Here is a 27,411-nt window from a genome sequence, read left to right as displayed (position 1 = left end):
ATAAGAGCCAATCCATCTGAAGTAACAGCTTGTATCTTTTCTGAGATGAAGTGAGAAGTAATGGATTAATCTATTATTAAAGCACATGTTGTACACAAAATTGACATACAGATAGTAGCTCCAAGTGTCAAAATAATAATCCCTTTCATCTGTTTAACAAAACAATACAGACTTCATAAATTCACAAACATGACCCACATAAATATCATCTATCCAGATTCATTTGAAATGATCCAGAATCATTTCATAGGTAAAATTAGTCTCCAGTACAGGAATCAGGTCACAAGATTGCAAGCCAACCCCACATCTCTATGTCCAACTGTAATGGAAGATATGTTGAGCAGAGAGTTCTCATAAACTCTAGAAAAGTGAAGGCATGTGGGGCAGTCAGGGAGCATCTCAGGTACATCACAATGGGGACACTCTTGATCTCCTCTGGGGCCTGTCTCAGCTACATGTTCACAAAACCAGGCAGCATGGGAGGCAAACAGGAGGACTTACAAGTCCATGCACAGTCACAGGGCTAGCACCTCTCAGAGGTTACAGAGACATGGTGGGATTGCTCACAACTGGAGTGCTGTGCATGGATACAGGCCCTTCAGGAAAGATAGGCTGGGAAGGCAGATTATCAGAAAAACACTCTATCAGTTGTCAACAGGCATTACAGGCATGTAAATGTCCTTTGACAATTAGCTTTTTAGGTTTCTTGCAAATCTGCTTTGGTCCTTCTTGTGACCAGAGTTATTTCTAAGGTACTTGGTACAGATGTAAATAATTCCTGTGCAGGAAACCACAAAATCAGCCAGGATTCTTTTAATGAAAACAAAGCAAATGGAAAATATGTCCAGATTATGCCCATTGCCATTTCTTCTATTTATAAGCAAAGTGCAAATCAGCAAATGCATTTTATTTTGCAGCTGCTACAGCCGCAGCTCCTGTTAGGTGACCATTGCAATCTTCAGCAACAAGAGCTACACCTGCAGTACCAAATGGAGCACACCCAGGAACTGACTGATTTGCTGATGGCTCAGATTGCAGGCATGGTCTCTGGCAATGTTTTGGCCTGTATCAAATAGACCTTGGCCTGTATCAAATAGACCCCATTAAGACAATGCCTCAGGGGCAGCATCAGTTGCTAACTGCTCCCAGTATGCTACAAGACAAGACTGAGCATAGGTTGGCTCTGTACTCCTCCAGTGCCATCCCAGTAAGCTTTTTTGCTTTCAAATGCCCATGCTGATAGATTTTAATACGTCTAAAGTTATTTCATGCAAAATGCACAAAAAAATGTACTCAAAATGCTAGCTTTGGACATGCAGGGCTAAAAGGAGTCCCAGAGTCAAGTACCTAAGGCTTGTGGGCCCAGCCAGTCTGTTCTAGCTGACCTCACAGCCAAAATCCATCCAGCCTTACCTTATTGTTCAGAATTGACATCAGGAGAACATTCTAGCAGCAGGAGAAGCAGCTTACCTGTAGAGAGCAAAAGTTATATTAGAAATGAAAATACTCCAGTAGTCTATTCCTGATTACTTTTATGTCTCATTTAATAGACATCTTGAGCTTAGTTTTTCATTTAAAAATTGGACTAATATTTTCTTCAGACATTTCAAAGAGACACTGTGAAGTTAACAAAAGAGTGCTAAAAATCCTAACAATAGGTTCAAAAGGACTGAGGAAAGCTAACAGCTTCATATGCAGAACTTTGTCTTGGCAATACTTTAAAGAGACAACTCCTGCAGTAAAAACAGGACAAACAAGAAGACACCACTCTGATCCTCTTTTACACGTCTATTATTTTTAAATTATCAGTTGTTCAGAAAATTGCTTCAATATTCTAGTCAGTGTGATTTCCTAGGCCTGGCTGTATTGGTAGAGTGACCAAAGCTTAAAGAACACGCAAAAAATCAAAACTGTTATACTGTCTGAAGACAGTCAGCACTTTTTCCAGTATAACAATATCAAAATTTCAGGAACAGTAGTAGGATCCACCTTCCTCTTTCTGCTTCTTCTAGTTGAAAACAGAAAGCCAGGAGTGGATGGGGTACTACAAATCAGAGGGGAGTGGGAAGCTGGCTGCCACTTTTCCACCATGGTCCGTGTTCTGTGCAGAGATACAGCCATGAGATGCTCCTTGGGAACGGATACAGTCAGGCTTCCTCAAAATTACTGTGACCCAAATGTGAGATCTGGGGTTTTTGTCTTTCTTGCAGTGCATACAAAGTGGAAGAAATTGCATGAAACCAAACACTGCCAGGAATTAATGTAATAGTCATTGGAAAAAAGTGAGAATGTGTTAAAATGAATGAAGAGCATCTGTAAATGAACACACTGGCAGACAGTGAAAATAGCCCCAGATTAATTAAACACATTCTCTGTGGATATGACTGAAGTATCACTGTAGGAACCATGTGACAAAGCCACAGGGAACAAAGAACTGAATGAGTACATTTATCTAATGAACTCTCAAGCATAAAGAGCAAGTGACCAAAAGGCAGTTAAAAGGCAGTGTTTCCTGCTATGTAACCAAATATGCAAATTTATAGAACACAATTAAAATGCTCATAAGCCCAGATAGCAAATTGGCAGGTTAGAGGGTAAAGCACAGATAAGTGGAGGCAAAAGCTCAACTCTTGACTTGAGTGAAAAATACTGCATTTGAGCAGAAAAAATAAGTCACAAACATCTTAAGCTGAAGCAGTTCAAAGTAACCTCAGCACAATGTCAGAGGTGAAGTAAGAAAGACGAATTATAAAAAATGGTAGTAATTATAAGAGAAAATGGCGCATATTTGAGCACGGTCTTTCATTGTGTTGGCAGTAGATAAAGGTCAACACACAGAAGAAAAATCATGTCATGACAGTATTGAAAAAAGCATTACAGAGGGTAGCAATAAATCAAGACATTTACAGATTGAGTACCATGGTGTGATCACACTGACTACATTTTTTTGTTTTCATTTGGTTTGGGTTGGGATTTTTGGGATGGGACAAGGGTTCATATATAGTATACCCTAAAAATGCAAGATCCATGGTTAAACCTTATTCTGGAAAGACATATGCCCTGGCTAATGCTGTTAATGCTTCTTGTACACTTGCAAATTCATTGCAGAAGTTAGAAAAGGAAGAGTTCTTTCTTACATTGCCAATGCAAAGATCATGTTCCTTGGGAGCTTGTCTTAGAAATGAACAAAGTCCAACCCTGCTCATAGCGTCTAAGCAGCCACTCCTGTGACTGAAAATCCACACAGATTGTAGCTAGTGCTTATAGTCTTTTTAAATCCTTGCTGATTTATCTTAATTCCCATTTCAGGGTGATCCTGGTGAGGGATTGCCAGGACCTCCTGGACTACCAGGACTCACAGGACCATCTGCTCCTTCCAGAGGATTAGTGAGTATTTGGGGTTCTCTGTCAATGAGCTCAGCTTGCCACAGAGGAATCCGGAACTAAATAGGAGGTTTTCTCTGGGAAAGTAGCCTGACTGCCACAGAGATAATCATGTTTTCTAAAACATTCATGCAGAAATGCAAATAAATGTCTGACTGAAGTGTGTGAATACTGTAAGCTACATAAACACCCAGTATTCACATTTTAAAATGTCAGTGGATGAGTGTGCTCTCCTGTGCAAAAGTAACAATATATGGGTGAACATGAGACAAGAATTTCCACAAAAAGGTGTTCTAAACCTAAATTATTAATTTCTTCCTGCTACTAAACAGAGAAATGGTCTGACAGTCAGTTATGTTTTCTGTCATTAAATACTAGAACACATACCAGCGTGATGACAGTGTTTGTACTTTAAATGCTCAGTGCTCAGGCAATGTTAGAGAATGAGTTTCGGATCCATCTTACTGCTGTACTTGGACTTTTCCCGCTATATCTGTGAGGATACGTATGCATGCAGCTAAGGAAGGAATCTGGCCTGAATTTTCGGTACATGGTGTGAGAGCTGATTTTATGCTTAGACATAGTTCACCACGGACACCAGTGGAAATCCTGGGGTGGACTTTTAAACAAAACCATCTGTCACACTGGGTATCATGACTATTTAACAAGATAGTTTGAAACATATTCCCCCGGCCAAAATGGATTATATGCTCCCCTGATTCTGGGTCTGCTAAATTTTGCCAATATATTTCTGGAGCACAAAAACAGATTAACAGTGTTCTGCTGCACTGTTGAGCCTGCACTGATGCTGACTTCCAGAGACCAGCAAGGCAGCTCCAGATCCCTAGGACAAGGTGCTCCAGACCAACAGTTTTACCTAGTCAAAGACCACTTCTATAAATGCAACAGGGAGCACCAAGTCCTGCACTGCCAATAATTTCTTGTTCTCTGTGACAGCAAGTTTAAAGGCCTTTTATTCTGTAGTGAAGTGGGAGAAGTCTCAGTGCAGCCAAGGAATGCATCCTTAACTCCCAGGCATTTGAAACATCAGCTTTGGTATTTTGATAACTTATTCAAGTAGTACTTCTCTCTGTTTTTCTTTGTAGTCTGCAAAATGTACACGGCTATGAAACTCACCAAAGACTAAGCACTAAGGTGTTTTATCAACAGAATGTTTTAGAAAATTGATTGATATTGATTTCTCTTTATAGAAGTCATCTTTTTGATTCCAGTTTTAAGTTGTAAGAATCTCAGAATTTGGCTTATCAAATGAGGGGCAAATTCTAGGAAACGGGTTATTTTTAAGATCTGCATTTTAGGATATTCTTAATGTTGTCAGATACCTCTCTGAAGTTAAAATTTGTCTGAGACATAATTTCAGTTCACTTAAACAGTCACATGACCTGCAGGATAGTTATCACTGGGCTCATAGAGTAAACACACTGCTCAGTTATTACAAAAGATGGTGTGAAACACCAGAAACATAAGTGAAATATTTTTCCTGAATTATAACTCATTTTATTGGTGACAGACTCCTGTAAGGATATTGATAGCTGTATTTCCAGTTAATGTCAAGTGATATTTGCATTTGTCATCATTAGAAGCGATAATTTAAACTGGAATTTTCCTAATTTCAGAATAGACTGGAAACTGAAGAATCGGGTTCTGGAGATACTGAGAGCATCAGAGAGACTAAGATTTTAAGAGTAAGTATATATTGATATTTCTCATAATAAAGAGCTTTATTTTACTGATGCAGGTTGTAGAAGGTCAATTTCATAATGCAAGTTTTATACAAGCTTATATTACAGCATCCAGAAAGGATTTGTAGGATTTCATTTCAAGGTCAGAAAGGCCTAAATGCTTGTGAGTGGGGAAGAAGCATGAGACAGGAGGCAGCCAAAAAAGAAATAATGGCAAGAGGACTTTTTAAAAAGAGAAAATGCTTTTAATCTGACCGTGAGAAGACAGTAAATAGGAGAGTAATGGGAATCATAGATTCACAGAATCATAAAAAGACCTTAAATGTCACCTTGTTCCAGCCCCCCTGCCATGGGCAGGGAAACCTTCCACTAGACCAGGTTGCTCAGAGCCCCATCCAACCTGACCTTGAGTATTTCCGAGGATGCAGAATCCACAACTTCTCTGGGAAACCTGTTCTAGTGCCTCACCACCATCACAGTAAAGAATTTCTTCCTAATATCTAATGTAAACCTACTCTCTGACAGATTGAAGCCATTGCCCCTTAACCTGTTACTACATACCCTTGTAAACAGCCCTTCTCCTGCTCTCTTGTAAGCCCCTTTTAGTCAGTGGAAGGTGCTATATGACCCTGGCCTTTGGTTTTTTTTCAATTTGGAGTACCTGTTCTAAAAAAATAAGTGTGTCTGTATGAAATGATTTATAGTGCAGCTTTCTGGTGAACTGAACATCAGTAACACTGCAGCTTTCTGAGTTCATTATGATTCCTATGAACTCCAGAATGCTACAGCACACTGGAGGCCTCTGCTTTGCAACACAACTAGCAATATTTTTCATTCTTTCAGACTGGTTTCTGCCTCAGGACTTCTTTCTTTTTCCTCAAAAGTGCTTAATACCTTATTCTCAAGGCCCTTCAGGAGTCAATTGCCACATGCTGAAAGTTAGCTATCTTGCCTAATTTAGGAGCCTCTTAAGATGCCCTTTGTAGGTAACAAGACAGGTGAGTGCCCTGCAGAAGGCTCTGTTTACTGTACTGAAAATCCATGACCCTCTTCTAGATAGAATCCTGTACATGGCCCTAAGTCAGAATTAAAGATTTCCTGACCGAGACTGCCATGGCCCAAAACTTCAAGCTGGCTATCTCTGCCTGCTAATGCAACCAGTAACACAGATGAACTTGGACATGAGGGGAAATATTTGCAAATGTATTGTTTCTCCTAAAATAACATTTTGCTCATTTAATTCAATTCATTCAATTTAAATACCTCTGCTCATGTCCATGCAGGATACATCTTTAGAGCAGAGGCCAGTTTTACAGCATTAAGCAGGTCTTGACCATGAGTAGAGATTCTCAGTGCTCCAGCAATAACATGGAGAAACCCTATGAAATGGTAGAGGAGAAAAAACCAACCACTTCCCTCTGTACAATGATCCCTTTGTTTCATTATGGTTAGGTCTCTTATCATTAGGTTGATCCTTGGGATATGTCTGAGATCTGTACTGGGTTACAGGGAGCTGATGCGAAATATTTTGGTTTTCAATGTCCTCCTTGTTGATGCATGCTATGAGGTGGCACAGTTCAGAGAGCATGGGTGAGGAAGCTCAGTGTGACCCCATGTAAGGGTGTAACTCAAATTGGTTCTCGGTGAAGCAGAAGTGGGATAGAAACCCCAGTTGAGTTTTATAAGCCTGAGCAGTCTATGTGAACTTTATCCTGTTCCATGGATATAGAAATGAACCTGGATAGGATAATTTCTAACAGTCGTGCTGATTTATACAGGGTCTTCCAGGGCCACCAGGCCCTCCAGGACTGCCTGGTCTTCCAGGAAAGCCAGCACCTGATTCAGGTGTAGGACCTCCTGGGTCACCAGGAGAAGACGGAGCTTCTGGGGAACGAGGCCCTGAAGTGAGTACCCTTTTGTGCACAAACATTGATGCTGTTTCTGTCCTGCAACACTAAGTTCTAAGACATACAATCTGTGTAATTCTTAATAAAATTGCAGAATATTTTTAATTTAAGCGCTCGAATCTTATGCAAATTTATTTATTTAAAAAAGTCTTGTTAACCAAAGCACATTACTACACAGCAGTAATGTACATTTGACAGACAGACACTGGTGAATTGGGATCAGAATAAATAAAAATTAAGAATGCTTTTACCAACACTGAATAAGACTAAGTATCAGTTTTCCTGTGGTACTTTCAGGAAAATGAAGTTTGTTAAATCACTTATATAAGCTTCAGAGAATTTGTAGAATAAACTGAATTTTCTTCTTTCCTCTTCCATCCTTTTTTCAGCTAGGTAGAAACACTTATTCCTCTGGACACGTGAAATATAATTCTACTCTAAAAAATGTTGCTAAAGTCTGACTTGCAAATAAATCCTCAGTAAGGTGGTTTTTTCAGTGGAGAAAATCATTTTTTTAGCACTGAAGAGCTCTGAGAATACTCTCTGGAACTATGAGATTAGCTCTGCTGGTTGGAGCATGGTGCTATAAAAAGCCCAGGTTGTAGGTCTGATCTCTGTGCAGGCCATTCATCTAAGAGTTGTACTCGGTGATCCTTTCCGATTCAGAATAATCTCTGATTCCATATATTTAATAATCTGGTTCTCTTCTTCCCTATCAACAATCTGCCAGCAGCAGTTCTTCTCAGGACAAGATTTGTCCTGTACATCACACAACCCTCTAAGTGAGTCACCATTTCTGTTCCTGACAAGGTGTCATTGGTATATATATCAAGGAAGTGTGTGGGTGACAGGTGTTGAAAAGGAGATCTCACTATATCTCAGCTGTCTTGGAGGGCTTTTTTTTTTGAGGATAACCAAGTTGGGAGTTGATACAAAATCTTAAAAGTGTTTGGCCATCCAGGTGGAAAGCAGCATCTTTAGTGCAAAAAGAAGTTAGGCACCTGAAAGCCTTTAATATGGGATTAAAGGGTCAAGTGCACAGGAAGCCAAGGAAATTCATTATTCTCTGCATCTACTGATTGTAAAAGGATGGCAGTATAAAATAAAAAAGTCTGAAATGCTGAACAGATTTCATCTAATTGCTAAACACCCAACAATACTCTTTTTCTTGTCTGAATCCAAGACAGATCAAATTGTATTGAGGATTACAAATATAATTTAAGGAAAATGCATTGGCAAGTCTTACAAAAAAGGCAGTTACCCTAATGTTTTATTTACTGCATTTGATAAAGTTCAGTGTTAGATTAGAAGGTTCTCTATAACAGTTTCTTTGCAATTCAAAATGTACCTTCAACTTTCCTGACTGTGGCTGTTTCTATATCTTTAGAATATAATGTAATTCAAATGGTCTAGGATATAGTACTAAAATTTGCCATAAAAGAATAATGTAAAAAGGAATTAAAAGAAAATGGAGAAATATGTATCAATTCATCTTTTGCTTTGAAGATGAGTGTATTCCCTCTTGTGTAGTTTGGGATTTCACAGCCAATAACATGAACTACTTATAGACAGCCAATTTTCTGATGCAACAGAAATCATTGTTTCAGGATAGTTCCTGGGAAACACATTAGTTAAAAAAGTAGAAGTTAAATGTCAATAAGACTAATAAAGAACATTCTCAGAAGAATCAGTCCAGGAGAAATCTGCAGGCTGCTGAAAGAAAACTCCAGCTATTAAGAATACAGACCCATGCATTCGCACAATTTCAGATGACCTAAGAAACTGTCATCCTGCTTTTCAAAGTTTTGTATACATTTACATACTCTGGATGAATGAAGTGAAATCAATTCCTAGAAAATTTTTTTTGGTTGGAAATCCTCATTAAGCATCACATTAACACATTTGTGTTATAAAGGATTTACAGCTGTGAATTCTAATTCCAGAAGACCAGTCAATCCCTTGAAGTTGAGGACAGGCTTAAGTCCTTGCTAAATCAAAGAGTTTGTGGTATTTATCTGACTAAATACACTTTTACTAAATGCTAGATTAAATAAAATTGACTCATAGCATTGTACAGGGATATTTCTATCATAATTTTTTGTTTGAGGTAGCTCACAAATGCATTAATATACCCTGACGAGAATAACAAATGTCCCAGTGTTGCCTGCTAGCTACATGAGAGAAACTATTCCAAACCTCTAAAGGAAATTAGCCATTTTAGCACCATAAAGCCTAACATTGCTAAGCAGTTCAGTGAAAGTAATCAGTAGACTTTAGAACAGTTATTGTTCTTAGGTCAGCCTCTTTTCTTATTCTCTTCTGTCTATGTAATCATCCCAAAATACAATATGAAAATGTTTGAAACATACTGAAAATATTTCTGATTATTCTCAATATTTTAAAAAATCCATTTGTTACTCTATGAGCAGTGCATCCAAAGGGCAAAGCAGGGTGGGAGGGAGGGAGAGAGCCAGAAAAATGAGGCTTTGTAAAAATTCTGAAAACATCAGAGGGAAACAATGTTTTCTATCCCCTTCACTAGACATTTATATCCATCCCCAAAATAGATGAATAAATAAATATTATTAAAGATCCTCAGAGGCCACAACACACCCCTGTAAATGTAGTTAAAGGCTTTCAGAGCCCAGTTTTAAAAATGTAGGTTGTGCAATATGCCTGTCACCTTACCTTACCTTCTGGGCTGGACTTCAACACCTGTCCTGATTTATTGGTTGACCCTACAAAGCCAGTGTTTCCCAGCCTGTTTCCTCAATCAAATGCATGCAGGATACAAGAAGTCACAGATGCAACACCAGAAATTGGGTGGAGAACTTAATATACACTTTTCAAGGCAAAATTACAGTGAGATGTCATGAACATTATGAACAACCAAAGCAAAGTGGCAGTGCCTTTTCTTCTGCAGAAGGACCCTTCAGGAGTACTGCTCCTGAAAGTGTAGAAATGCACCTTCAGGCTCAGCTACCCAGGGACACCTGGCAAAGTGAGTCTGAATGAACCAAGTGCTGCCCCACATGGGGAGCTTAGGCCCAGCCTCATCGTTCCCATGTGAGGACACTGGGGTTTTATGAATCAAGACCCCTGTAAACCTACTGGCTTTTCTGTTTGCAGTGACAACACACAAGTCTCTTGTTTGACACCATTCCCTCCATATCACAACTGCTTTTAGTGATTCTACCACACAGGAAACCTGGCCACTGATACTGTCAATACCAAGGTTTTCTCAGCTGGACTCGTCTAGCACTGACATTGCCAAAAGTGTGGATAACTGAGGTGCCTGGGGATTTCAACCCCATTGTGTCTTTTACAGTTTTGTCAAAACCTACTTGGATAGCACCATAATCTCTCATGCTAAGGTTTTATTTACAATATGCTGAGTTTTATTTTTGCTTATTATTCTATGATTGTTGTCTATAGTTTTCTGTTAAAAAATATTTAAATACTGGTTTGATACAAAGCCAAACTCTCAGAAGACAAGAAATAAAAGTGTTAAAACTTAGTGGTGGGAGGTGCTACACATCTGCATCACCGGTTGGTACCTAATTCCTAAACTCGTGTTTTAGAAATCAAGCTCTAAAGTGGCATCTGCTTTAGATTTACTGTCATCTACAGGGTCCTCAAGGTCCTCCTGGCTGTGATGGAGTGGTTGGCCCACCAGGATGGAAGGGAGAAAAGGTGAGTTAAATGTATGTCTCACTCCTACTTCAGTGGAAAATCTTTGTTAATTATAGGCTGTAAAAATCATAAACAGTTGTCCCTGCAACACAATAGCATCTGGCTTCAGTATTTTTTAATGGAATCCAGATATTAATGGCTTATTAGGACACATCTCAAAAGACATATTCAGAAATCCAGAATTTCATACTGGATACTGTCTCATTTTCTGTAGCATGCAATTACAATTCTCCTGAATTACAGATTGCTTTCTTTTTAACTGAGAGGTCTGATGTTTCAGATGAAAAAAAAATACCATAAATGTGGGGGGTTTTGCCTAATCATCTTATTCTAAGTACTTAGAATTCATTTTCTTTTACAGGGTGATCAAGGTCTAACCGGTTCTGCTGGTGCTAAGGTAACAAAAAAGACAGTGTCTTGATAGAATGGCAGGATCACTGTGATGCAGCACATTACTAAAAATGGCTGAGAAATCTTAAAGATTATAATTGTGCAACCTAATGAAGCGGACAAACCTGGTTTCTCAGTTGGCCAGCATGCTTCTCTTTGAAATGTGGTGTAGTCAAGTAACCTTGGCTAGATGCCACTCTCACTCCCCTTCCAAGCAGGACTGGGAAAAGAGATGATGAGATGGAAAACAACTTGTAGGACAAGATAAGGCAGTGTTTACTAAAGCAAAAAGAAAGTGAAAGTTTTCATACATATAAACAAAGAGAAAAAAATTTGATCTCTACTTCCCATCAGTGAGTAATGTTCAGCCATCTCCTAGGAAGCAGTTGTTCCAAAGGCAAATACTATAAAGTGACAAATGTCCCCCGTTCGTCCTCCCTGCCTTCCCTTCTATATATGAGCTGACATCATACAGTATGGAATACCCCTTTGGTTAATTTGCTTCAGCTATTTTAGCCTAGTTGTGTCCTCTCCCAGGATATGGCCCATTCTCCGCCCACTTGATGAGAGGACGGGATGAGAGAATTGTTAAAGAGACGGCACTGATGGTGTGCCAGTGCTGCTCAGCAGCAGACAAAAACTGGTGTGTTACCACCACCTTTCCAGCTACAAATGCAAAGCAGAGCACCGTGAGGGCTGCTATGGGGAAAACAAGCTCCAACTCAGCCAGAATCATTAGACGCTACCAGCAGGTCGAGAGAGGTGATGCTCTCTCTCTCTACTCTGCCCTCCTGACAGCCCACTTGGAGAGCTATGTCCAGCTCTTGGAGCCCTGGCACAAGAAAGACATGTGCCTGTTAGAACAAGTCCAGGGGAGGGCTATGAGCATGATCAGTGGATGACCTCTTCTGGAAATGTTCAAGGCCAGGTTGGGTGTGGTTTTGAGCTGCCTGGTCTAGTAGTAGATATCCCTGCCCATGGCAGGGGGATTGAAACTTCGATGAGCTTTCCAACCCAAACCATTCTGTGATCCTATAAAGCTTCTTACTTGACTCTTCTTAGGCATATTCAGTGCATCAATAAACTGAATTCTTATTTTAGGGTGATACTGGAGTCACTGGCCCCAAAGGAGAAGTTGGCCCTATTGGGTTTCCTGGAAAACCTGGACCACCAGGACCTCCTGGGCCTCCTGGGCCCCCTGGACCTCCTGGACCACCAGGACTAAGTTACGACTTGGGATTTGAGGTATTTTGCTGTTCTGAAGTTTGTTGTAACAATGAATATATTTCCTCCAGAGGAAGGACAATGTGATCACCTGTATATTTCATAGGTATTTAAGTCTGAATTGATGACAGAGTAATTTGTTCTAGACTGAAATTTGCTGAGGAGTGTAAATACAGAGACACACTAATTTCTGACCTCACGGTCTCTTCTACTTAGAACAAAAATGTTCTATTAAAAATATAAAATTGCAGACATTACTTTTTCTACTTCTGGGAATAGTACCTTCATCACTTAAAAATATGAGATTGGGCAAGCTCAAGATGAGTTTTGCATATCATTTGAGAACTGTTGGAGCAGAATGTGGCTTTGCAATAAAGAAAGGCAAGGGAAGAACACCCAGGTTCAAAAATTAGAGCTGCTGCCCTAACATATTTGTGAAGAGAGGTCAAGAAAATGTCAATATCAATATTCATATTTGTGTCTTTCCTTTTTTTCTCCTTTTTTTCCCATATACTTTCCAATTCTAATTTAACTGTTTGGCTCAGGAAAGTCTTTCCAAAGTTTTTTATATCATAATAAAATTTGCACAGTAACTCAGGGCAGTCTCATCAGAGAAGTAAGAATCTTTGACTGAAACTACTGGCCACCTGTAGAGCAGCTGCAGTAAAGTGGTGGTGTTTAAGACACCAGTTTACCTACACATTTCTCTTAGTTTCTACCCCAGCTCTTTTGTGTTTTTCTTTTCTTTACTCTACAGACAGTTTGAGGTGTCACAGACATGATCACTAATGCTTGTTTAGAGACCTAATTTGCTTTCTGAGATCTGACTAAAGAATATTGTACTATATACACCACTGGTTAATAATCTCACTGATGTCAGTGAATTTCAATGGACAAAAATCTCTCTCGCAGTTCACAAATTCCTAATTGCCAGCACCGAAATTGTTAGCAAGGAACAGCTTGAAGTTTAAGTATACAAATAATCCTTTGCCTTGTCTTAGGTACACTACACTGGTTCACAGTCTCCCCTGAATAAATATTTACTTGTCTCAGGATGAGTTAAGGACCACTGGCAAGTCATATCTTCATCCCAGGCCTGGTCTGAATTTTAGCCCAGAATAATGGCTTCTCTGAATTACAGTCATCTTCAGTGACCTTTGAGGACCCATTATTTAAGAGATTCTCCACTTTTCCCCATTAGCACTATTTGCGTAGAAGGCAATGTGCCCTTATTATGTCACCAAAGAGTTCTCCTGAAATTAGGTACTTAGGATCTAACTCTGCCACTTTTGATACCTAAGTCTCAGAGGAGCAAACTTAACAGATGAGCAAGAAAGGGTGAAAACTGGGAGCCCCCACTTTTATGGATGCAAATGCAGAAGGATTTGAGCTCTAACTGCAGTAACAGTATCTTGACTGGCTTCAATTTGAACTTTGCCTAGTCCAAACAAAATTAGCATGATTGTCATTTCCCTGAGAGGAATACTACTTTAAACAGGCTTGCTAGCTGTTGCTGATCTTTTGGATGCCCACCCCTGCCATCTGTTGAGGCAGCACCGTGGTCTGCCAGTTTGTGAGGGTGACACTACCTTTTGGTTGGCAGCCTGTTTATTGCTGTAAGGCTGTTTTTGCAAAACACTCCTGTTAGCACTTGTTAGCATCTGTGATCAGCTATGTGCAAAAACCAAATGGCATGGTGCTTGCTGGCACTTATGCTTGCCAAAAGAACAGTTTGAGCTGCAGAAGGTACCTGGTAAACCCATTAAAAACATGCAGATGTCAAAAGAGATGATGTGTTATATCAAGCAAGCATCAAGCACTCTCTTAAAGTGAAAAACAGACTGGCACAGTACAGTCAAGGGAAAGGGCCCAGACACACAGAGTGGTTTACCCTAAGCAGTGAGAATTTGATTAAACAGGCCAAAGAGAATATGAGGAGATTTTCTGTTGGTCCTTGATAGACCAATAGCTGATGTAGGAGCAAAAAGTCTGAATAACAATAATTTAATATCAGGTGAAGTTGCACTAAAGGTCTCTCACCTTGGTCCCCCAAAAGGAAGGATCTGATTCTAGCTGTGCATTCCTTCTGCTTCTCTTACGCTTGTGGAGTTGGCAGAAAAGGTCAGAAGAAGATCTCTCTTTTTCAGTGGAGTCAGGTCAGATGATGTTTTCCATACCTTTGGTGTTAAGCTGTCATTTAATAGTAGCTGATGTTCATCTCATTGGTATCTCACCCTTTCCCTTACACCATCTCCCAAGTGCATCACAGCTGGGCTAAGCTGAGCCATTTCAAGTCACTATCTGGCAGAAAGCTAAGTAGGCCAGAAGCACGGGTCCTCTAAACATGGTAAGCTGACACAAGGGCTTGTTGTCACAAGGAGGTAGAGATTCTCCTTTGCTCCTGTTCCTTCTCCCATCTGCAGATATTCCTGACACATGCCTGCCCTTCACATGCACTAACATTCAGTATTCCATCCATTGTCCCAAAAGCCAATTTAATTTGCTAAAATTTTAGGGAACACTTGCACCCCAAATGTAACATATTTTCTGCCATTTTAGTCATCTAAAGAAAAATGAGGGGATTCAACACAAAATGCTGATGTTGCAAGTGAAGGCTGTATGGCTGTGAGTAGGGAAGTGAAACAAAGAAATATTAAGGTTTTTCCTTTTCAGAAAAAGGAAACAGTTAAGCCAGCACAGCTGCAACTAAAACTTCAGCTAAAAGCAAGTGAACAGTTCCCTGCTGGCATGGTTCATCCAAATGTTTTGAAGCACAGTCTGACAAGTTTAGACTAGGCACAAGCCAAGGGATAGGAACATGACAGGTACTGGTCCTGTAACAAGTAATTATGGCAGCCTGCAATTTTATTACTTTGCTGCTTTGGAACTGGCAGCTCCTACTTTTACCATGGATCTGGAACGCCATAGAGCAATGAAAGCTGGAGGGAGGTTGCTGCTTTCTGTGCAGTTTCCTTTAAAACTACTAAAAAATCTCCATGGGAAATAGGTAGTCTGCTCTCAAGGACTCCCACTACACAAAGACTTCTTTCTGGAGTTAGCAGAGGGAAATGGAAATGGACAGTAGGCCAGAGCAGATAGCCTATCATGAAAGTCTCGGGGAACTGAGCTTGCTTAGTCTGGAGAACACTCAGCCTTCATCTCTGCAAGGTTCCAAGACCTAACCAACCTGATTGGAATTCAGTGTTGACACTGCTTTTGACAGGAAAGGTGGGCCAGGCAGCCTCTGAGAATCATTTCAACATAATTAATTCTACAATTTGATGGTGGAACTATTTTTTTCTACTCAATTTCAGAAAGCAGTATTTTAGGCAGGAGTTCAATATTCAACTGTGAGAATTAGGAAGAACCTTTATTGATAAAAAGGGATTGCTGCCCTTAACAAACTGTTTGCAAGTTTTCCCTGCCGTAAATCAGTTCTGGCAACCCTTACTAGTCATTAGTGTTTCCACAGCTGGGTGGCAGGTAAATGCTATACAGAAAAATACTGCTTAGAGGTGTGCTTAAACAAATTACATACCGTCTCACTTCTGCTTGATGTTCTTCAGCCTGAAGGGCTGGAGCAATGGTGTCAAGTTGGCAAGACAGTAAAGACCAGAGTTTCTGTAAGGAAGACCAACACATTTTTATCACATTTGAGCAAAGCCTGTCTTCAGATCCATCTTCATATCCATTTGTCTCAGAAAAAAAGTTAATGAGAAAAGATTAAAATATTTGTGTTCAGTATGTTTCCAGTTTTTACAGAACTTCAGAAAACAAAGAAACAAAGCAGTTGAAAAAAAAAAAAGCAACCAAACAAACCAGGAAAAAAAAAAAAAAAAAAAAAAAACCCACACATAAATTCTTAAATTCTGTAGCATTTTGTCTCTTCCATTAGGATATGGAAGGATCAGGTAGCATCGATCTGTTAAGTGAGTCAAGAATTCCCGGATCAAGGGGGCCAAAGGTGAGTGGGTGTTTTGAGGGAGGGGAGTATAATATGTTGTTAGGTTGTTTGGTTTGTTTTGGGTTTTTTTCCACAGAAGTTTCCTGCATTCTGCTTTTTGGAAACGTATGGCCCCAGTCAGCTATAGATGGAGAGTCACTATAATGAGATGGATTCACTTGCCACAGAATGTCATTAAAATAACTGTGTCCTCCAAAGACTCTGGAATTTCTCTGATACCTCATTTGCTAATGATTTTTTTTTTATTCTGCTCTGATATATTTTTGCGATATTAAAGGATGAAATAAGGGTTTTCATGTTATCTAGCTCTCTGTTTCTTCTTTTACCCTAATAGATTCCTTTCTCTCATATGAAGGTGAATCACACTTATGAAGATGAAACTGAAATGTTATAGTTTGACAATCAAATGTGTGTAATACGACATGCAACCTTTAAACTAAAAATTTGTTCCCAGTAGCATGGAAGCAATGTCACACACAAAGGGATGCTTTTTTCTCCATCAGTGTGTCTCAGGAGATTTTTTGCTAGTGTGGGCCACTTAAATCATCAAGTAGGGAATATGGGAATATATTGTATCAGTACCAATCAGATCCTTTGGATTTATTGTCATCCTTAACAGTAGAAGGTGCTCCAGTGGTTTAGTCTGGCAACAAAAGGAGACAAAGGCATGATCCTGTAGCTGCTTATGAGTCTCTGAGGGGCAAGTGCAAGTATGATGAAGCCAAACTGTTCCTTGTAGTGCCAGATGGGGCAGCAAGGGACAGTGGTCACAATTTGCAGCTTGTGATGTTCAGGCTAAGCCTTAGGAGAAGGCTGTTCACTAGAAGGTTGGTGCAGGGCTGGGGCAATTCGCCCAGGGAGGTTGCAGAAGGTCTGGTCTGGTCTTGGAGTTATCGAGACTTTCCTGGACAGAAACGTAACTGGATTAGATGGCCTCCACAGGCCTGTACAATCCTGTGCCTGTGATTCCATGAATCATCAGGCACCAAATGAACACTGGAGGCAAGAGTGACTTTGAGCAGCTCTTTACTGTACTGGTTGAAAGTACTAGTAATTGGGAGTCACTGAAGTTGTAGCTGATAGCTTAGAGAATTTTGCCCCCTCTTACGTTTTTTCCTAGATACTAAAAATATCACAAAAATACGCTAACAAAAATAAGTATTGAATCTGCTAGCTGAAACAAGAAGGTGTCCACAACCAGGGCCAAAATTGCACATTCTGACCTGCCTTAGTCACAGCCTTTCTGTCACATTTGGTTTTATAACAGGCATTGTTTCCAAGTCACTCAGCTATAAATATTCAAAAAATGCCTTGTTGCAGTTGAACAAAATTTTCCTGTTACTGTTTAATTAGTCTGCAGTTTGAGTCAGTACAGAAGGCAGATGAGAAAAAGATAAGAAAAATAAGAATTCTGCTGTAGTTATGAAAATGCTTTTATATACTTACTGGCACTGCATCATCAGCCATTTACACCTTATCACAACTCCAGAGTACCCAGTGATGTTTAGGTGAAATCAGAAAACCTGTTTCCAAGGGGGCTGCAGCTCAAAACTGCTGCTAGGAAATAAATTAAATTTATTGGCACTGTCTTTGTATCTGTTGAGAGTTCTATTAATATTTTATCAGAAAGTAGTGGTTGTGGTTTGAAGTAGAAGTAGATTTTTTTTTTCTGACGGCTCAGCCCTCATTTCCAGGGTTTCTATTTTTTTCTTCCACTGATCAGTGTAAAGTTTCATTGGTGTCTTCTCATTATTTAGCATTACCATTTATTAGTGCCTTCATATGCCAGATAAAGACAATTCAATCACTTTGTTGAATTCCTTTCTCTTCCATTCAACTTTCTACAATGAACAATAATTAATTGCTGTCCATTTTACCATCAAAGAGCCATAACTGTTCTTTACAACCCATGTCACCATATAGACATGAAAGGAATTTGAATTTCCAAATGTTTTTTGAAACAAACTTTTTGCAAAATTGCTTTTAAACCTAGCAAGACTGTTGCCTCTAAACTGATGGCATATCTTAATTTTAGCCAAGTGTGCAAATTCAAAAAATTATAGGCAGTTGAAAGCAATCCATCACAACAAATGCACTTGGATAAATTTATTTCTAATATTTTCTAAAAATATGTATAGCATGAAGTGACAACTAAAGTTGCATTTGTAAGAAAAAGTACATTTTATTGCTCTCTGTTAATACTACAGGTCTGCAGCATTGTTTTTTGTAACAGTTGTGGTTGTGAGTTAAATTTTTTTCTGAAAAAAATTTATTTTTAAGGGCCATGTGGATTCACCAGTAAATTCACTGTATTTTTATAGGGTTCTGCAGGAAGACCTGGACAGCATGGGCTATTAGGACCAAAGGTAAAAACACCTGGAATATAACCTATACTGCTTTGGCATCTATTTTTTATATTTTTTTATTTCTATATTCCCAGAATTTTCCTGAACATAACAGTATTCATTTAAAATTCATATGCTGATTAAGTTGGGGCAAATTTTGTTCCCATTTACACTGGATATCTATGTAGAATGTTATTAGAATGAAGGTTATTAGAATTATTTCACATCCAACAAGAGCAGTGAGTAAATATTAACTGGGCGATTGCATTCCATGGCATCTTTGTTAAATTTTTTTTTTGGACATTTGGCAATTTCTCTTTGTTGCACATTTATATGTCACTCTGGTCCCTGAGAGGTGACATGTATGCTGTTGAAAGAGAAATCTGCATGAGGAGGCCTTCTGATCCCAGAAGGCAATAGGAAAACATTCTGGAAGGGGCTCAGGGAAAGAAAGGGTGACTACTTTGCCTTGGTTTTATTTGAGCTTAGAAGTGACTGATTTTTTCCACTTTGATGCTGCTACTGGTTGTGTAGCTCATGAGGAAAAAAATGGAGATGAAAAATCGCAGAAGAAAAGGGCAGATTTGCAGAATGGGTCCTTAGAGAGGAAGAGGCTTTTCCTATTTCTATGTAAAGCTCGAGTACCACTCAGGGTAACAGTACAGCATGACAACACCTTAAATGTGAAGTCAAAGAAATTTGAGGTCTTCATTGCCCTGGGAAATAACAGTAGCATTGAAAGAGCAGGAAATGGAAGATGAGATGTGGCAGTGTCCATTCTCTCCCCATGAAATTTTCCCCTGAATTTACACCCAGCACTAATCACTGGCTGCCCAATGCTGGCAATAACGGAATGCATCTAATTCCTAGCACAACAGCCACCAAAGATCTGGCCAGGCCCCTCTGTCTAGAGTCTGTAAAGCTCAGCTTCTAGGGCTGAAAAAGGTCCCTCCGTTGGGTATTACTCCTGTTACTGCTGGAGCACATAACTTATGAGTGAAAAAATGGCAGTTTGCACAGCATGTGTTGGTGAGTGATACTGCGGTGGACTGGCAAGAATAGATGTGCTTTCACATGATGCTGCTCTGTGCACATGAGTAGGTGCCGAGTCTCCACGCTGAAAATACATTTTTTTAAAAAAAATTATTTTCTGCCCTTAGCTAGAAATTTTGTCTCTAAGAAATGTTGCTTCACAAAGATTTCAGAAATTGAAGTAACATGATTCCTAGGATTTATGAAAGGGGCTGGAGCGGTAGAGATAGTCATAAACCTTGGCCAAGAGACCTCCCCTTCACCTTGGTTTAATCATGTGTCACTCATCCCCAAGATACCAGAGAAACAGAAAGGAACGTGCTATTGCCTGACATCTTACAAAACCAGGTACACTATGGCAAAATTAATATAAAGTGGCCTTAATACACTGTCATTCTCGTGGGGATGAATTTTACACCCACTTTCCATGATTATAAACGACTTCACTAAGCAACAGTGGCAAAATACAACAACCACCCACTTCCCAAATCTAGGAGCTAATGCATCACGAGGAGTTGAAGGTATAGTTCTGTTTCGTGCATCTTCCATCCTTTAAATACCCCAGACGAGTACAACTGTCAGAGAAGACCAGCTATGATCAATTTTCTCTCAATCCTATCACGTAAGCATGGATCCAAATTCTGCTTTCAATTTTATTATTATGAAAAGCTGTTTTCATTTAAAAACAGCCTACAGTCTTCACACACTTGAATCTAAGAACTCCCAAAAAGCAGTATAAGCATAAACATTTGAGGCAATGGCTGATTTATTCCAGTTTATATTCTCTATTTCCAAAGAAATAAACTAAACTGGATGTCCTCTGTCTGTTACAAAATTGAGGAACTGTGTCTACTTAGGGCCAAAATCCTGCAGAATCAGTCCCAAAGGAGGAACAGTGTAGTGTTCATTATTTCACTGGTGGTTTGACGTAGTGCCTGGGTAGGTGGAGAGAGCAGCAGTGTGGGGGCACTGCATTAGCTGTTTTGGAGGAAGATGGTGAGTCCCTTGTGGAGGCATAAGGTCATGGCTGCAGCGGTACATCTGGAGAATGTTACTATGAGCTGCTGATTTCAGACATCAAAATGAAGTTTCAGGCATGTATCTTGGTCAATGCTCAGCAAAAATAATGAGTCGTGACCACAAACTCTTCAGATGCGGGTGGCAACTGGGTGGTTAAAATCCCAGAACCAAATCACAAATGTATACTGAGCATCACTTTACCAAAAATATGCCATGTTTTTACTAATCGTTTCATTTCATTTGGTTCCTTTGTTTTTAAGGAAAGCAGCATACATGTTTAAAATCCTTGCAATTACTGCTCGCTAATACTTGAGCCCTATTGTGTCTCTGTTTCAGGGAGAAAGAGGCAACATAGGTCCACCAGGTTCAAAGGTGGGAAGTTTATTTAACCTGATCTAACACCATAGTTGTTTCTTTCCTCTCTTTCCTTTCATCTCTTAATGCACTTAGGGGATAATAAACATTTCTTGTATCTGTCAGCATATTAAAGCCCAGGATGGCTTCACAAACCCCTTTCTCTGGTGAATTGTGAGTATCAGGAGCCAGTATAACCTGGTGCTTAAGACTTCTGCTTAAAATGTGGTTAAAATTGCATCTAAAATTGCATCTAAAAGGTGCATGTCTTCAAAGGCATCTTGCAAGGCCCTTTGCATTTTCACCACAACAAAGATGTAAATCAGCAAAGCTTAGACAGAAAACTAAGTCCCACTTGCCCCCTGTTCCTTCCTATGGTGGTGTGTAGCTGTCACCCCACACCAGAGTGCCCCCACCCATGACATAGGTCGGTGTCACAGTAGTAGGCTCATGTCAATCATTATCCCTGCCTCTTCTGCTTTGAACTCCTCTCGGAGCCCACCCCAAAACTCCTGTTTGGGACTGTGCTGCTCCTTGCTGGTCCCTGTCTGACCTGAGTGTCTTTTGCAGGCATAAGCCAGCAGAGAGCGCTGATGTGACTCATAGAAAATAAAATAAGTAAAATATAAAAAATAAAATAAAATAAAATAAAATAAAATAAAATAAAATAAAATAAAATAAAATAAAATAAAATAAAATATCCTACTCCTGCATTTGGGACAGCCCTGAAATAAAAATTTGCTCTAGGAAACAAGATAAATGCAGTTATGCTTGCTGAGTGTTTACAAGAGTATTATCACAATCTTTTAGTAGCATCTGCTTGTTTATTTTTAAAAAATATCAACAATGTAGCAGGACTCTTCTTGCCATAAATTCCATCTGCTGTACATATTTTGAGTGTTGTCATTTCACACAGATATTTGTCAGCATGATAATTAAAGCTGATGCATTGACACACAGGACAGTAGTTTAACTCCTGTTAATCTGTTTGAGACTATAGAATATTTTCTTTATTATTATGACTAAATATCCTTTCTTCTGAGGTCTTTTTTCTAGTAATTATTATTGTTTTATATTATAGATGTATTTGAAATATGTGTCTATTTTAAGTGGAGTGACTACAGGATCATTTAAAAAATAAGTAATTTATCTCTTTAACCATCAGACTAACAAATATCTTTTTCCTTTTATACCCGAGCAATGAGCTACATTCTTAAAATGTGAAGGGAGTTAGAAATAAGGATGTCTCTGGATACATTAGTTGCACTAAACTATCTTAGCTATCCTGGATCTTTTCTTCCCATTTAAATTTTGTTAGGAAAACTAATAGGAGAAATTATTCAGAGTTTTTAATGGTAGGAAGCTGTCCGGCAAGTACCAACATGCCTGAAGTGACAATATTCTGTTGCGGAAATGCTGTTGGTCCAAGGTTATTTCTTCTGCCCATTTACCTTTGCTGTAGATAGATACTTATAATTTTCCATAAGCACTTGAGAGACTTATGTCCCAAGTAAGTATCAAGACTTAAGTACCGTTTTTACTGCTCATGCAGATACCAAAATCCCTGTAGTTGCTTTGATGCCTAAATTCCATTAGCATTCACACACCCTTTATCTTGTCTATAAAATTGTTTCTATAATGAAGAATAGAGTACTTCAGAAATCAAACTTTATTCCTGACCCACATGCTTCACTGACCATTGACAAAAAACAGAAATAGCAATGAGAATATCCTTTCTTAATGAAGCAGGCACATTAAATCTCTTATGGTGGTACTATTTACTGTTAAAACACAAAAATATTTTCCTCAAGCAGAGAAAAAAGTTGGAAACAAAACAGTATTTTCCAAAAACCAAAATGAAAAAAAAAAACAGAACCCAAACAAATAAAAGAACTCTCAAAGTAAAAAAACCAAAACCAAAACCAAAACCAAAACCAAAAAAAAACACATACAAAACAAAACACCCCACCACAAAAACAAGCTAACAGGAGTAATTGATCCCTTGGATGAATCACTAGGCTGCTCTGTGTCATTTCCTTTGCTCTTTCATATGATGCAGAGAAAAACAGATGCAAAAAGTGTAGCTCGCTGTTTATCTGGTCTTTTAAGAATTATAACCTTCTTTTATACATTTTTCTCAGGGCAAACTGCATCATCATTACTGCTTCTGTTTTTCCCATAGAACAGAGTAGCTGTCAGATCCCAGCAGTCATATACAGGCCTGTATTAAAATACAGCAGGGGGGGGTTTTTTGCCCTGCATATTGACTGCTGTCTATATCCAATGCCAATGTCTACATCCTTTCTCTTCCTCCAGCTTGAGAGTCATTTAACTGAAGGGTGGAAATAACTCATCAAATATATTTTGGGGGAAAGCAGTGAAATTTACCCTCTTGCTAAGCAAGGGTGGAAGCAGTGAAAAATGATTGAAGCTGCATGGGGAAAAAAAGCCATAAACCTACTCTGGGGAGGGGGAAAGAGCAGGAGGAGTGGAGAGAGCAGATGACTAATGAGATAGTGAGCCTCCCCCAAACCTGCCCACCAGCCCGTTGAGAACTGCATCATGTCCCTCCGCAATGGCAGCCTCCTGCTTGTATGAAACTGAATGCAGTTTAACATTCAGTTCTCAGAGAGAATAATAGTATGGGTTTTGTGGCAGGGGATGCCGGGCACAGATGGAAAACCAGGCTCTCCTGGCATTGCTGGGCATCCCGGAGAAGTGGTGAGTAGGGTTATCATAATCTGTGATCACCTAACACACACTGGCTCTCATACCTACCTCTGAAGGACCAGTAGGATCAGTGCTTGCTAGCAGAGTGTGAAGAGCTGGGGCTGTGTTTGTGCTGCTTAACCTAGAGCAGTTACCTCAGACAAAAAACACAGTAGCAGAGTGTACCTTGCCCATGCCTCCCTCATCAGTCAGAAGAGATTCAGGCATCTCCAGAGGCTAGTTCTGATTCCTCAATGCTCCTTCTGCTTTTAATTATTCAGAAATCAGCTCTTCCTTTAATTAGAGAAAAGCCAGCAGACTCATAGGAGATTTTAATGTATTTCTCATGCTTCAGACCCTTGAGAATTACAGTGTGCTTTGCTTGGGAAGTCCCATGGCTTGTCCCCTGGCGCCTTCCTCTCACTTGTGCCAGACGAAATGTCTGCATTTCCAGCACAGGGAGTTCTACAGAGGGGCTGATCAAGTTTAGAAATAAGCTGCCTGAAAGATGACAGTTTAGGTCCCCTGTCTTCTCCTATCTGGTCCCCCAGGAAATCCCAAACACAACTATTGTGGTTGATGCTGGAAAAGGACAGCAGAGCCAGGGATGGCTGATTTCAGTGAAGTGAAAGAAAGGTTCACTGGATTAATTCTGAGCTAATGAAATGTTTTGTGCCCACTTGCTTCTAGAAGTCTGTGCTTTGAGAGCTGGGGTTTGATTGTTCTGTATATGCAATTCACTGCTGTGTTTTTTGTGAAGCAAGGGAGAGCACATTTCATAATTTCCCCTTTTAAATCACTTATGCTCTTTTTTATCACCTACAGGGTCCAAAAGGAGAGAAGGGTGACCCAGGACCTCGGGTGAGATTGTGTGGATTTCATTCTTTTTGAAAAACCTATGTGAAATGTAGTGTTTAATATATGGGTTTCCCACATGTGATGCTTTTGAAATAGGGGGAACCAGGTCAGGATGGGAACAGTGTTGTGGGACCACCTGGACCACCAGGACCACCGGGACCAGTCATGGCCATACCTGAGGTAAGTGTCAATGCTGAGGTCTGTAACTTCCCTTACACAGAAGAGGGCAAAAATGGTTAACATGCTGGAAACTCTGCTGCGCACATTCATGTCATAAGTCTACTCCTCAAAACAAAAGAATCTCCATATGTCTCTGTATCAAATGGATTTGTTTTGAAAAGATTAGATTGGAAGAAAATGGGTAAAGAGCTTACCTACAAGAATTATGAGGTCATATTGAGCATTTCACAAAAACTCTTTAGGCGATGGTGCAGAAGTTGGGAACATCAAATAAAAATCTAAAGAGAAACACAAAACTGGGAATATTTAACAAAGCAAAGCACCTGTGGCACAGCAGTATGTGGGAGAGAGTTGTTTCCTGACAGTTGTCCACTGTACAAACCAGAGCACTGACACTGGAACCCTCAAAGGGTAAAATAGTAGAAGCCCATAAAAACTCTCCAGTATGCTTTAGATGCAGGTATATTTTCAGTTAGTTGTGCTGTGTGTACATCAACCTTTGCAAAAACAGTACTATTAGCAGTTATGAAGGCTGGAGATTAGGATGAATCCCACTTGGAGCTGACAACAAAATCTTAGTAGTTGGCTTGGTATGACATTATGATCCGGAGGAACTGTAAATGACTGCAGAAAACTTCACCTCTGAGAGCTGGAGGTGCCTAAACCAGCCAGATGAGTCCATAGGGATGCATGTAAGGGTAGTAAGAAGTGTTTTGTAATTGCAAGACGAGAAAATGCCCAGCTGAGAAATCTCTGTTAAGGGGAGCTTGGCACCACCATTATCATAAAGCTGAACTACACATAACCTTTTTTGCCTGAAACAACTGGACTTTCACTTAGGCTTCTGCTACCAATAGGAAATGTAGCATTAATTTGCATCCCGTAGGCCATGTCACCTGGCCCAAGAGAAGTGTTTCTTTTCGTTACTGAATTTACTGGGAATCCATGCAGAATACTAGGATCTTGGATCCCTAGTCTTGGTGAGCAGAATTATAGATCCATAGGAATGTTGGCAGTGTGAGGATCTTGTTCAACATCCTGCTCATAGAGGGACTTTCAGCAGCTCTACACTTTATCACAATTCTGTTGAAGTTTCTGGGGTGCTGCTCAATAGTATGATAGAAATACTAATATAAAATTCATGTTCTTTCTCACAGCCTTGCCACGGTGCCACTGTGGGGCACTCTTATCAGTGACTTATCAGTGACTAAATAGCTCTGTTTGCAGCAAAAATGAACCTTAAGGTGTTGTTCCATAGCTCATTATTACTTGAAAAAAAAAAAACCACTGTGAGAGCCTTAGAGGCAGGACAGTACATATAAAGAACACAAAAAGATTTTTGAAGCTGACATAAAATAATGACACTTGCTGGAGCTGGATGTCTCACTACCTGCACTAGTCACAGTCCACACATCGGTCAAACATGTAGCTATGTCTGAAAAAACCTAAAGTGCTTCCTCTGAATCCTCCAGATCCCCTGGATGAACTACTTTTACCATGTATTACAGAAATGTATAGAGCCTGGTAGAATCTGTATTGCATTAGGTGCATTACAAATCCGTACAGAAACCCATTTCTTTCTCTAAGTACTTTTGGGTTTTAGAAGTAAGCTCTTTTAAAAAATTGAGAGCATTTATGGCTTTATATACATTTGTAGTATAGGTGTTCCAGGGAGGCACAGCATGAGCCATCAAATCCTCTGTACTGTTAATCAGAAGATTTCTCTGAGGACTTGGTGTACTGGATTTTGATACAGTTAATTAAACGTGTGTGGAATTATTTGTCATTATGTATGACATTGAATTCTTCCTATCTCACAAATGTTTGTGTAAGAACAGGACATTTGTTTGCAATAAGTTTGCTGAGATAGACATTAAATTATCCAAGTGTGTTTTGTTGACTCAGTCTCTCATCTTTCGTAGTAAGCTTCAAATATGGAAATGAACTATTGCAAGCAGACCTATCAATTGCAGTTGGAATTGCAGAACTAAAATAAATAACACTGCCAGCTGTTGTAATGTGGATATTGGCTTGTTGCGGGTAGAGCAGCAGAGATCAGTGATCTGAGTGAACCACAGGGCACACTCTCCAGGTCAGGGTCATTCATTTAACCATTGTGTAGCCAAGAACAATACTTCTTGGGTTACAGAAGCCCAGTGGACTGGTCCATCAGAGCTGGAAGGAAGTTTTCTTAAGAAGGGTTCTGTGGCTACACCTAAAGTGACTTTATGCTGTTTGATGAAAATAAAAGTAAATAAAGAGTTAGTGCAGTTTCAGCACTGTTGAAATATTTAGAGCTGACACAGACAGCTCTGGCTCAGGGCCAGGCCTCACCAGTCTCTGGCTGATAGCACATTGATTGAGCTGCACTGAAAAGTGGACCTTGGTTTCCTTCTCATTTCACCTGGTACCTATGTGAATGGAGAGGATTTGATTCCTTCAAGAACCACTTCTCATACCATGAAAATATGCATTAGGGTAAAACTGAGGTCTGCAATGGAACCTATCCATTTCCAGACTTCTGCAGCTCCCACCAGCAGTGTGGGTCTCAGAGGCTTCCTGTCCTTGCTGCCTCCTCTGTTGCCTCCTGTGATTGATCAGGATGTCTGCTCTGACCCGTCATGTTTTTAAAAAAAGTGTCCCTCTTT

General features: G+C 39.7%; 1 protein-coding gene across 5 annotated transcripts in view; it reads left to right on the top strand.

The window, feature by feature from the left end:
• The window catches only part of COL15A1 (collagen type XV alpha 1 chain), a 122,087-nt gene that overhangs the window by 55,104 nt on the left and 39,572 nt on the right, over positions 1-27,411 (top strand). For 3 of the 5 annotated variants that reach the window (XM_066189928.1, XM_066189937.1, XM_066189921.1), the window contains 12 exons: positions 3,310-3,387; positions 5,022-5,090; positions 6,866-6,991; positions 10,625-10,687; positions 11,049-11,084; positions 12,179-12,322; positions 16,197-16,265; positions 18,587-18,631; positions 20,999-21,034; positions 23,675-23,737; positions 24,551-24,586; positions 24,680-24,763. In XM_066189928.1, coding sequence (XP_066046025.1) covers positions 3,310-3,387; positions 5,022-5,090; positions 6,866-6,991; positions 10,625-10,687; positions 11,049-11,084; positions 12,179-12,322; positions 16,197-16,265; positions 18,587-18,631; positions 20,999-21,034; positions 23,675-23,737; positions 24,551-24,586; positions 24,680-24,763 — 849 coding nt within the window. The remainder of the gene's footprint in view (positions 1-3,309; positions 3,388-5,021; positions 5,091-6,865; positions 6,992-10,624; positions 10,688-11,048; positions 11,085-12,178; positions 12,323-16,196; positions 16,266-18,586; positions 18,632-20,998; positions 21,035-23,674; positions 23,738-24,550; positions 24,587-24,679; positions 24,764-27,411) is intronic. The other 2 variants (XM_066189945.1, XM_066189954.1) reach the window with 2 other exon arrangements.

Source organism: Chamaea fasciata, unplaced genomic scaffold (assembly GCF_029207755.1).
Source record: "Chamaea fasciata isolate MVZ Bird 193981 ecotype frontalis unplaced genomic scaffold, bChaFas1.0.hap1 SCAF_1, whole genome shotgun sequence".
Lineage (NCBI taxonomy): Eukaryota > Metazoa > Chordata > Aves > Passeriformes > Sylviidae > Chamaea > Chamaea fasciata.
This window is presented reverse-complemented; position numbering and strand designations above follow the sequence as displayed.